The sequence below is a fragment of the Pinus tabuliformis genome, chromosome 5_1 (genome assembly GCF_031772625.1).
Source record: "Pinus tabuliformis cultivar Carrire ecotype Pingquan chromosome 5_1, CPIR1, whole genome shotgun sequence".
NCBI classification, from domain to species: domain Eukaryota; kingdom Viridiplantae; phylum Streptophyta; class Pinopsida; order Pinales; family Pinaceae; genus Pinus; species Pinus tabuliformis.
This window is the reverse complement of record NC_142305.1, coordinates 94,656,710-94,669,883: the sequence shown is the minus strand read 5'-3', so window position 1 is coordinate 94,669,883 and position 13,174 is coordinate 94,656,710. Positions and strand designations below refer to the sequence as shown.

Here is a 13,174-nt window from a genome sequence, read left to right as displayed (position 1 = left end):
AGCTAGATTAAGATACAACAATGAGGTGGTTGCCACTGTCACCTTGGAACTCCAACTCCTACTCTTTAGTGGGATTTCACCAGATGAGAGGCTTCCCAGTTGATCACATAAAAGATGTTCTAATTCAATTGACTCAAGGTGATGTATGTGAATGGATGAGAAAGGTACTTCTTCTATGGATTAGGGCACAATAATCTAATAAAGGAATATCATACCACAAGCAAAGCCTAGAAAAAAGTGCTTGATACCTAGGGTTTTAAGAAGTAGCTTGACAAAGGTACATCTAAGCACGCAAGCATAACAAAAAGGTTTAATTGGAGGTATGATCAACGATAGATGGAAAACCTTAAACCAAGCCCTAAGTTGAAGCCTTGTATAAAACTAAGATTTATTGGGGGACTAAATTGCTTAGGTTTGATGACGTCAACCCTAATGAGGCACTTTTCACCATGAAATAATCTAGATTTTGAGTAAGGTCAATAAAGGTGAAAATTAACCAAATCAACTCCAACATGTTAGTTTTTGAAGCATCAAAAGTGTTCTAGTCTCGAAACTTTGCAGAGAGGCTAAAACACTAGAGATCTCCATAACCCATAAACCGTTATTGGAAATTCCACCTAGAAGTGCCTCAATTAGATTATTAGCCTATTTTTTAATATTTCCTAAGTCTAAACTTAGGAAAAAGGGGTTAATTAATCAATATTAATTGAGAAAGGTGTGAATCATCTAGAAACTCGCACAAAGCGATCCATAAATGATCTCAGCCATCGATTATGTTTTAATCTTGGATGTTGGAGTCCCAACTGGAGAATATATGAGGAGGTCGATGGGTAGATGGAGAACACACACTTGAGACACTTTGAGATCGATTTCCTTGGGCAGTTCAATTCTCCAGAGAGAACAACAACCGAAAGAGTTTGAACCAGAGAAGGAAGCAAAGATAGAGAGGGGCAGGGACAATGAGTTCATAGGAAGAGATTCCAGTTCCAAATAGTAGCTTGTAGAGAGACAGAAATAGCCACAGAGAGGCTGACACAGGGGTTGCGCAAAAGTCTCTAGAGGCAATTCGATTTTGCTGGAGAGAAGCTGAGTTTTAGTTCCAAAGGCCGGAAATATTTTCTAGAGTGCCGAAGAGACAGTTTCTCAGTCAGCAATAGACAGGACGGCTTGAGGAGCAATTGTTTTAGGCAGAGCGTGGAAGGGATTGCGCTAGGGTGACGCAAGCTTGTGCAAAAGCTGTTTGGAGGACTCACTTGGAGCTGGCACTCTAAGCCTGAATTGCTTGTGGGGTGAGGAATAATTCCTTACTAGAATTTTGCCAGTATTTTTCTATATAGGATTGCCATATTTCGGCATCCAGTTCTACTCAAAATTTCTCACTGCTGCTTAATAATAAAGACCCTCGGTTGCTGCACCAATTTTCCCAAGTTGGGTTTTTCTGGGGACTTCTGTCCAAAAATAATTGTCATATTTTTATCTGTGCGCTAGTATTTTCTCAATTTCTATTTCATCTTCTGCATAATTTAATTTGGTGAAAATTTCGGTTGTGAATTATTCATTGTTTTTATGGGCAAATAAACTATTAATTAATTTACAGTTAGAAGAATAATTTCCAGTTGCTGCAATAGTTGAAATTTTCACATGGTATTAGAGTGATTTTGATCAGATGGGGAAGTTCAGAAGTAGAGGCAAAAATTCCCTGTTCAAAGGGAGCAACAGGACGAGTTTCTGAGGGGTTGCACAGAACCTCAACTAGGAAGTGCGAATTGCTTGAGCAGTTCAATTTTTCAGTGCAGGTAGGCAAAAAATTAAATCTTCCATCCTCCATGGTTATGTAGGAGATCTAACTTGAGAAATTAAATCATGTTCTTGGTATCACATGTTTTTCTTGAAAGTATGTATTACAGGTATACAAGATTATGACTTAATACAAAGAGAACACTTCAAGGAATCCTTACAAGGTTTGTCAAGGAACACCTCCAGGTATGTCTTAGACCATACATCTTATAAGATTCTCTTAAAAGTACATTCATCGTATTTTGAAATTTGCGTTACATTACTAACATTGTTATGTCTAGCTGTCTTGAATCATAAAGATTCTTGTTTAGGGTGATTCATCACTTGATAAATCTACCCTCTTTACATCCTTGATTGTTCTTATAGAACCCTAGACAGGTTCTCTGGAAAACCCTAACTTAAGGGTATGCTAATGTTGATATGTGAAACCCTAGCCTACCTAGGGTTATTAGAAATGCTATTTGAAGTTTTTAATGATGATGTCATGTTTGGGGTTTGGGTATGATCATGAAACCCTAACTTGTTAGGGTTGAATAATGTTGTATGAGATTCAAAATCTTTGGAGTTTTGGTATATTTGGGTTTGCTTTGCTATGTTATGAAACCCTAGATCTTTAGGGTTTGGTTGGATCTATAAACAAAACTCTTGTTATGACTTTAAGGTAAGATCCTAGGAATGAAACCCTAGGTGTATATGTGTCCATTTGGTTAAAATCCTAGCCTGGTCTAGGTCTTAGGGTTTAAATATGAGCCCTTATCTGAGTTTGATATTCTAGGATAATGTTGTTTGTGAAATCTAGGGTTTTGCAGCTAAACCCTAGTAGTTAAATTCTCTAGTATGTGTGAAATAACAATTTGGAATCTATCTATATAGTGATTGTTGAGACTGTCTAAATGAGAAATATAGGATGTACATCAAACCCTAGTAGAAGCTAGTCATGTTGTTGATTACGCCGTGAGCTCATGGATAAAATCTAGGATATATATGAAATCCTAATGAAGAGTCTAACATATGAATTCTGATAGTTGTTAGACACATTACTTGTTTGAATTGTTTCTAGGGTTTTCTATATGAAAGAACTTGTCATATCATTGAAAGAATATTGAAACCCTAGATGAGTTTAATATTTTGAGTTGTTGATGTGATTTAGGGTTTAACTAAACCTGGGCAAGAAGTTGAAATATAGTCTCTTGTTGATTATGTTTGTAAAGTCTAATGCTTTCGTTATTATAAGTTTCTGATATGGCTAACTTCATGCTTCTATAGTTTTGGTTGTACTTGTTATCTAAGTTGTGCAGGTACATCATCTTCAAGATGGTGAAGATGATCGTAAGTAAAGTTGATGTGATAAGCATGATATATGAATGACTCTGATAAGAAGGATGGAAGCCATGAAAGATTCTCCAATAAGAAGAAGCTGATCTCCCTGGGTTAAGAGGGAGCCCGAATAGAAGAAATCTCCCTGAGATTAAGAGGGAGCCTGGATAGAGGAAAGCTCCCTGGTTGAGAGGGAGGGCATAGCATAGTTTTGATTGGAGAATGAATTTTGAAGGATATGTTGCTGCATGTGAAGTAGGAAAGGAAAGTGTATGATTGAGGAATCTTCTGTCAAAGATTCGGTTGATAGTCCTACTGTGTTGAGAAGCAACATCAGTTGTCTGAAAGACCCCGAAGGTTTGTGTTTGTTTATGAACATGTGAAAGTATATTATTGATTGGGGTTGTTTGTACAGGTAAATCTCTCGAAGTTTTGGTAGCATGCTGGTTACCAATCAGTGTAATCGGGAGAGATTTGTTGTCCTTGATCTACTAGATCAAGGTGTTGATTTGGGGCAGTATCGAATGTGCTCTAGCCACGAAAATTGGTGGAGAGGCTAAAGCACATGAGATCTCCAATACCCAGAAATGGTTTGGGTAGAATCTAACCAGTTCAGGAGATATTGAAATAATTAATATTTTTAATGGAGTCCCTAAGTCTAAACTTAGGGAAAATAAAATATTAATGTGAATTAATATAAAACTGGGTTAGAATGGTCCAAAAGTCATGGATCAAGCCAGATCTAATCTTAGCCATTGATTAGGGACTTAATCTCGGCCATTGAATTGTCAACGAGAAAAGTATAAGAGGAGGCTTGAGGGTCACTTGGAGAACACACCGAGTTGATCAAGAATTCGATTTTCTGGGGCAGGGCTTGCTAAGGAAATCAAAGGAGTGATCAGAGTTGCAGCTGAGGGGCAGTGAATGCAGTAGCAGAGAGGCAGAGATAGTACCGGGAGCATCAGCGCAGAAGCCGGGAGAGGGTTGATGCAGAGCTAGCTAGAGGCCACGTAGAAGCAGCCAGAGGCCACGCAAAGGTAGCCAGGAGCTGCACAGAGCCTGAGGAGGGCCAACATGGGACACGCAGAGGCTCCAGAGGCTGACGCAGAGCCTCGAGAGGCTGACGCTGGGCCAGAGAGGTTGACGCAGACCCTAGAGGCTGATGCTGGGAGATTTCGTGGGGCAGATTGGGGCTGATATCTGTCTCCGATTGAGAGGTACTACTGCCGAGGGCATTCTCTGTTGGGTGAGCCATTTCTGGCACCCAGATTGTATTTTGAAACTGCTTAATAATAAAACCCTCAGATAGCTGCACCGGTTTTCCCGCATTGGGTTTTTCCGGGGACATTAGTCCAAAAATAACAGTGTCACTTGTGTGCTTGTTTTTTCCTTCAGTTGATGATTTGTATGTGTTGAGACTGTACTTGTATTTATTTTTAGTATTTACATGGTAAATAACTTGTTAATTAACATAACAAGTAGGAAGAAATAAATCAGAAAGTACAAGAAGGATTTCTAACAGTTAGACTTAGAAATTTCAACATGGTATCAGAGCATGGTTGCAGATCACAGGATAACTGAGGGCATCAGCCGAGCAGAAACAATTGTCTCGAGTGACAGAAGTTGTTCCTAGCAGAAAAGCAGCAAGGAAGGGGTGACGCAGTGCCTGTGTCATCAGTCCAAGTCGGAAGAGGATCAGCGCAATGGGAGAGAGGAGCAGACCTGACCTACGCAGTGCCCGGTCATCTTTCTCAGTGAGGAACGATTGGTGCCTGTGGCCAAGAGGTGTGGATTTTGCTGGTGCCGGGATTGCGCAGAGCCTAGAGGCTCTAACCTTCAACTTGCTGGGGCATAGGAGGCTGTGGGTAAGTTGCGGAGTGAAGCTGGTGGGGTACTGTGGTCAAAAAATAGTACCTAACAGGGCAAGACCAAGGAGGAGGGAGTTGCTGTCGAGGATTTCTAGCAAAGAAATCTAGATCAATGGTGCAATTGCATTAACGATTGGATTGGGGGCATCTTGACATTGGTAGAGGGGTTTCGAGGAGGGAATTCGAGGCTCAGAGGGAGTCACACCGAGAAATTCCAGGAGGGAAGTAGAGAGACTCGGAAAGGTCGAAAGAGGAGCAATGAAATGACAGTGAACAGGGTAAGAGATCAAGACAGAGTGGACAGAGCTTCAAACTTCGTAGTTTGGGAGGCCAGGATCTTATCCGTTCTAGACAGGAATCGTCTCAAGCACTTCACCTTGAACACGATAGCGATCCCAGTTGACCTGGCTGAGAACGAAAAGTACGAGGAGGCAATGGCGAGGGCCAAGAGCATCATCCTTGACGGGGTCAAGGACCATTTAGTACCACATATTGCCGAAAATGACACGACAAATGCGATGTGGGGGGCCCTATCGAAATTGTATCAACATACTTCCGTGTAGAGGAAGATGCTACTAAAAAATCAGCTGCGGTCATACCAGATGCAGAAGGGAGAACAGATAGATACCTTCCTCGGTCGATTGAAGGAGATTCGGGATCAGCTAACTTCCATAGGGGCCACGCCGGATGAGGAGATGATGGTGAGGACCGCATTGAACGTAGTCTCAGAGGATTGGGAGGTATTTGTCCAGAGCATACTGGGCAGGTCGACCCTTCCAAATTGGGAGGAACTGTGGGCGGCTCTTCGTCAAGAAGAGATCAGAAGGCTAACCAAGGCGGGAAGCAGCGAAAAGGGGGTCATAATCAAGTAGGAGGAAGAGGAGGATGCTGCCCTAGCATATGAGGGAAAGCAGGACAAACGAAAGAAGGACCTCTCCAAGGTCAAATGCTTCCACTGTGGGGAACTGGGTCACTATGCAAGCTAGTGTTTGAGGAAGAAGAGCAAGGGAGAGGCTTCTGATACCAAGGATGTGCCAACAGGGGCGGAGAAAGAAGTGGAGATAGATGATGACTGTGCCATGAGTGCTCATGCACCTCAAGAGAAGAGGTGGGGAGACATCGAGCTGTAGTCAGATGGACTATGGGCAATGAGAGGCAGGACCCTTGAGGTACCCAACCTCTTGGATTATACCTTGCTACGGGAGCCCCGAAGAGGAGTAGCAGGACTGACGGATGTCAGAGTTGGGAGATCAGTTACTTACTTCTCAGTAACTGAATTGCAGTGCAACAATTAGTAGTGGCATTGTTATGGGCAGCATGATGCAACATGTTGAGAGGGGTTGTAGTGCAGATGCAGCAGTGGCAGTGGCAGGGCCATGGGTAGCAGTACATGATGCAGCGGTGCAGAGGATGTTCGGCAACAAGCCTAGCATCAGCATAGGGACCGATGCCGGATGATCAGGGTGATGCTCAGTGAAGAGTATTACTAGAGCACAGTCCTCACTAAGAGGGAGTGTTGATTTGGGGTAGTATCTGATGTGCTCTAGCCACGAAAATTGGTGGAGAGGCTAAAGCATATGAGATCTCCAATAACCAGAAATGGTTTGGTTAGAATCTAATCAGTTTGGGAGATATTAAAATAATTAATATTTTTAATTATAAAACTGAGTTAGAATGCAAATTAATATAAAACTGAGTTAGAATGGTCCAATAGTCATGGATCAATCACTGCATTCCTTGTCTGCTAGTGGCACCATCCAATGGGTTGTCAGCTAGGTGCAATCTGATTCCTTGGCAATGTCGCCACAGTGTTTGCCACTTCTCTTCCGCGATTTCCTGTCTGCTTGTGCAAACCTGTCGGATCATGCTCCGATTCCCTGCATCATGTTTCCTCTGTGGATGTTTACTCTGCAGCCCTAATGGGTGGCTTCTTTCTATGCGTGAGTTGGGTGGGTTTGAGAGCCCACTTAGGGGTGCTGACTTGCCCCAATTTTTTATTTGATTTTAAACTCAACCAAAAAAATATGTCTTCAGCCCCCCTGTACCACAATTTAAATTCTCATCTGTACCACTGTATAGATTCCATACAACCGATTTCCTTTTGCCTTAAAAAAATAATTTGCACCTTCTACGATCGTGGTCAAACCTAGCATCAACGATCTTGTACAGATCCTGGCTTTTGCATGATCTTGAGATTACTTTTCAAAGTTTCAGGCTCTGATACCATGTTAATTTTTTGTGCAAACCTAGCACATGGAAATTCATTAACCTAGTAGATTGTGAATTGACTGAATGAAAGCACAACTAGATTCTTAACTTAATTAGCGGAAACAAATTTTACATTAACCAATCTCAATCACAATGACAAATGAATTCTGCCCAATCAACGGTTCTTCATTATATTCAGAACTTACTTGGGCTCCTGTCCGGGGATAATGAACCAATTAAGAAAAACTACAGGTATACAATGCTTTGTATCTGATATAGCAGATCAGGTCCTAGATCAGTCTTCAATATCCTTGGCTGATCTAGATTTCTAATTCTCCCTGTTTGCACTTCCTCGGACCCAACACACTAGAGTATCACACTTCTCACTGAGATGCCTGTCTCAATGTCTTGTGCTGCTGTTTGGTGTGTCTTTTCCTGTTTTTATCCTTGCATTTATAACTTTACATTGAACTAAATCCCTAACCCTAATTTCCAATGTGCTTGACAGCCAAGATTATTTTTGTCTCACTTAAATTCAATGGCTAAATTAAAACATAACCATTATTTCACCTTTTGTGAGTTTACTTTAGCTCAATTAGTCAACATAATAATTTATGTGTTTTTCGAAGTCAAAACTTAGGCTAAGTTACAATAGCAACTTGCTCACACTTGAATAAGTGTCCTAAGGAGATCTGTGGGTGACTTCTTGCACACCTAGACACTTAGGGCTGTGCAAAAGTCCCTGCCCGAACTACAAACATCAACAGAAAATCCATATTCTAATAGCCTTGCAGGATCTTCATCAGCTAGTCATTTATGTGTAGTTGAGGCTGCTTGTTCCACTGATTACATTTTTACATGGAACTTTCACATCCACAAATTGTTTCTTGTTTCTACCTATTTTTTCATCATTTCATACATCACCAAATCTTGCCAAAAAAATTGAAGTCTCTAGAAATTTACCAAAAGAGCTAAATTCCCAAAACAGTTGTTATTCTTTACAGTCTAGGTCAACCTGAGTAATATCGGGCATATGAATGAGTGTGCATCTTCACCCCGTTTCAGGTTATGTCAATCAAAATTTGAGCTCACTTCAGTGTTTCTGACAGGAACAACTATTCCTTTCTCTTTCACATATACAAGCCTGCCTCTGAGTTACCAGTCCATTGATAAAATGGTCACGTTAGGAATATTGCACTATAATATTTAATGCTATCCTTTGAGCCATTTACATAAAAAATATCAAGGTCTTACTTAAAATGTCCAATGGGCATCACTTGCTGACCTCGAAAGAATATAATTAAACTGACAATCTGAGAGATGTCCTACACCCAAGAATTTAGTCCTCCATTCTTCTTCACATCCTGAAATGCTTAAGGTAATTTTGATGGAGGTTTTATTTGTACTTCTGAGCTGGACTGTTTTAAATTTTCCCTCCTAAGCATTTAGTTGGGGCATAAGCTTCTATGAGCTAATCATTGTGATGAGGTAAACTTTAAAATTTACTCATCGTAAGCTTTAGATGCTCAGTGTGATCCTTTCGGTGAACATTTTCTTGGTACCGTCTGCTGTATGAGTGCACTGAGCTCTGCAGTTTTTTTATTTCCAAGCTCATTTACATATAATATCGACCAGTACGTTAGGCTTTTCTTGAAAGACACGATCAACAGTGCTTTTTCTCACTGTTGGCATCCATTTGATGGTATAACATTTGTTTCAATACATTTTTGGAGGCCTTTTTTGCTTAATTACATTACTGTAGCATTACTGTCAACATCGCATCCTTTGAATCCAGTTTTCTGTAGTCCTGCAAAGCTGTCTCTTTTTGTTGAAGAATCTAGGGCAAATATGATTAGTAAGGTTCTTCTAGTCTTGATAACAATTTGTGAAGTGCTGTTACAATTGATCTTAGCTTGATCTTCTTCTTATTATTACAGAGTGTGTTTATTTCATCAAATTGCTACCAAAAATAAAGAGACAAGAACACACGATGTTGGCATTCTGCTAGGGCCAAAACCTCTCCCTCTTGGAGAGGAAAACCCTTCAATCTCTTCTTATAGATATCTAATTGACGAATACCAAGACCCTTAACAAAACTGCTTGACCCAGGCTTACTTCCAAGACACTTGTCACTATCTCATAGATTCTGCACAGTCATTCTTCTTGCATACCTCTGAGATCCTTCTCCTTCTAGCTGTCATAGTACTGGAGAATCTCGACCTCTGAAACCTTAACACTGTCCTGTTCTCCTCCTTCACAATATATCCCACAGTTCAGTATTCTCGCTTGACAGAATGTTCTATCTTCGGTCTTCTTTATCACAGCATCTTGCTTTATATGTCTCCTTGTATGGATACTGTCCTAAGACAGTGGCTGGTTCATTGGTACACGTGATGAGACGGAGTATACCCGAAACTGTGATGGAAATCTCTTCTTCGTATTGATGAAACAGAGGCTGCCCTAACCCGAGACAGAGATATATATATTTCGTAGTTTACTTCATATCACTGTGATGAAACAGAGATTACTTTAACCCAAAACATGTGATAGATATGGTTCATATTCGATTGCCTTCGCATTACTTGTGAGATTAGTAGAGATATCGAATTCTTCTTCTTGTCCTTTTGGAGCGAGATTACTTACATACTTATAGTGGCTCATGCGATAGATCCATATGGAGACTGTTTTGTTCGTTTAGCTGAGAGAGATAGTGACAGCGTCTTGGAGTATGGGTTTTACTTGTGTAATATAACATTTTGTAATTATATTCATAAATCCTAAAGACATCAATGATCAAAAAGAACTCTTTGACCTAAGTAAAACACTTCTTGCTTATGAAACCCATGATGTGAGGAATACAATAAAAACATTTGTTTCTTCTTTATAAATATTAAAATCATAATTACAACTTGTGGTGAAAACCAAACCTAGTTACACTTTCTCAACACTTTTCGATATACAATAATGAGGGTCTTTTAAGATCTAATTCTGTTTTAACAACACAGATACATAGCAATAAATACTCTATCTGCAAAGCGATCTTAGGTAGGATTACATGATAAGCACATGTTTCATTGAGTTGCCATAATCCAAGTAATTTTGAAACTACCTTAGTATGTTTTTCTAAATATTTCAAATGTTTTAATAATTCATGAAAAGCATTTTATAAATCATACATTTTATAAATCATAAAAATTACCTGAGAAGGTTGATGTTGCTTTGTATTTGAAGTTTATATCTTACATGTCATATAAATATCATGGCCCTGATACAAGTTGCAAGTGACTGAATTTGCTAATGGCTGTTCTCACTTCAATATGAACACGGTTTTCATTGTACAAGGTTCTTAACAGTACAATATTGTTTGGGTTTGTACGATAGTAATTTTTCTGCTTGTGTGAGAGTGATCAGCTACCTTGGATTTGTTAAGGTCTTTGAATTGGTATTGACTTACTGGGTTTATGAATGGGCAGCTTGCTATGCTGTTCGAATTAGAGGATCAGAATACATAACTGATGCTCAGGGTGAGCAGTATAGATACACATTGGCACTTGATGAAGAAGGATAAAATTGGCGTTCCTCTGCTGCAATGACTGGATGGAAACTTGGACCTTGTTAAGATGCAGGAAGGTCCACGCCTTTGTTTCTTTGTATCTTGCAGTGTTTGGAAGTTGCTTTAAATTAGCAAATGTTCAGTTTATTACTCTGGTCAAGTATGTAAATGAATGCAAGTCTGCTCTTATAGTTAAGCAGGCGGCCAAGAGTTTAATGGGTATAATAGCTGACGTTCATCTAGCATTTGGATGTAATGTATGATATACTGTTTTGCTGGTTTTGTGATGAATTTTTAATCTTTATAAGCGGAATTTCATTATGTTTTGGTGCTTTTGACGAAATATGATTTACAAAAGAAATCAGATGAGAACAATAGAGGTGAATATTTTGCAAAATAAATTCAATCGTCTCTTATGTCTCTCGTTTTGGGAGCTCGAGCTAATTTTGTAGACATCAAAATATGAATGCTTAAAACAAAGAGTTTATTCGGAGTGGCTATTTATTTTTTCTCTTTGTGCTAGTGCAAAATAACTATTTCAAATACATTTACATTTGATTATCTAGGATGCTTTTTATTTGCAGGTGAGATTTTAAGCTTTTCATAAGAGATTCTTTTGATTTTTTATTATTTACTTTATCATATCATCCTGGTCTTGCTTGCACCAAAGCTACTGCTCAACTTGGATAAGTGTATTTATCATTGAATCTAAGTAAGATAACGAGAAGGAATACTTATTGGTTAAGTAGTGCCAGTTGGTGAGATTAATCATGCATTCTAATGATTCTAATGTTTCTCCTAAAGTATCAATTGCTCATTTGGGATACATGTTATTTAGTATATCAAATAAAAGTCATCGGAAGGAATATTAAGTTGTAAAATAGTGTCAATTGGTGAAAATAATCATTCATTCTAATGATTCCTATTGCTTCTATTGAAGTATCAGCCACTCATCTGGGACAATGTTATCAGAATTGCACTGATCACTAAACCAGTTGACCCCTAAAATTGGCAACAGGTTGAAAGTGGAGCAGAACTGAAGAAAAAATAAATTTAAACCGATAATAGAAAAATATAAAAAAAATTCAAAATTCAATAAAAACATATATAATCCTTGTGAATCTGAATCATTAGACACAAATATGCAAAATTTTCTTATATGTAGATATACCATAATATTATGGAGTGCAATTTATATCTGAACCAAAATACATCATTGGCCTCTAGAGTCCAAAATAATTCTGGCTACAACAAATAACCATATATCATCAAAATCATTGCCTATATTGGTGGTGTTCCTAAAGGTGACCTATTGAAAAGAACAAGGCCAAGTTATTCGATAAAGTAAAATATCCTTCTCACTTTAGGCTATCTGAAAGAATTGAGTAGTCTAACAGGGTAACCCTCTTTGAACACAATATTTTGTTTGAAAAATGTGTTCTTCAAACAATTGAAGAAATTTTTTGTTCTAAAGTTCTAGGCTTGTAACAATTACAAACAGGAAGTTCAATACCTAACATTTAGATGTGAATAACTTAGAACAATAAAAATAAGTGTTTGGAAAATTTTCAATTTATAAATATTAAATTATACAAATGGCGCCATTATTTCATTTGACGAGCATTTAAGATGATGATAGAGTAAAATATGAAAAATAGTAAAAAAATAGATAGGTAGTACCTTAGAAATGAAGATCTGAGATTGTTAAAGATGGAACCAATTCTTCAAATTCATAAAACTAGTTTAGATCCATTTTAATCCTAGATCTATCAAATATTGAGAGGAATCAAATCTTTCAAAAGAGCAATTCTCTTTGCAAAGCTTGAGGAAAGGTTTCCACGTTAAGAGATTTGATTTGTCTCGGTGCTTGACATGTCTGCGGTTCAGATGGATCTACACTGGTTTATATTAAATCACAGTTTGGTATAATTCTCATTCCATATTGAACGATTGACTATGAAATAAATAAATTGTAATATTTTGTTGCTGAAACTTAGTTTTCTGCTTTTAATTATAGTCAATAGAATGACCATAGGAGTCAAAGATATTTAACTTTTTCATTTTTATATACTTATTGGTAAATAAATTCTTGAAGATGTATTGTTTTAGAAATAGTGAAACATCGACCTTTTATTGTTCTCTTTTGTGTGACTTGTAGTTTTATTATTTTTTTTAAATTGATTATTTTTTTTAATATTATGTTATTAATGTTGACATTAACTCAATGTTAACACATCTCCAAAGGGTGAATTCACATGTTGATCTTCACTCTCAAACATGATCAAATGAAACTCATATTTTACGCTACTCAACTCCAAGAGGAAATAATGTTGATGGAGCATTTCCTCCCATGTGTTGAAAAGTGTAACTAGGTTCGGTCTTCATAATGACATGTAATTATGATTTTATGTAATGAGATGTAAAGAAGAAA

At 38.2% G+C, this 13,174-nt stretch overlaps 1 protein-coding gene across 2 annotated transcripts in view; it reads left to right on the top strand.

The window, feature by feature from the left end:
• LOC149163612 (uncharacterized) overlaps positions 1-11,064 on the top strand; it is a 79,080-nt gene extending 68,016 nt beyond the window's left edge. For both annotated transcript variants that reach the window (XM_089431787.1, XM_089431786.1), the window contains exon 7: positions 10,664-11,064. In XM_089431787.1, the coding sequence (XP_089287913.1) occupies positions 10,664-10,758 (95 nt within the window). In that variant the 3' untranslated portion in view covers positions 10,759-11,064. The remainder of the gene's footprint in view (positions 1-10,663) is intronic.
• Positions 11,065-13,174: the final 2,110 nt, after the last annotated feature.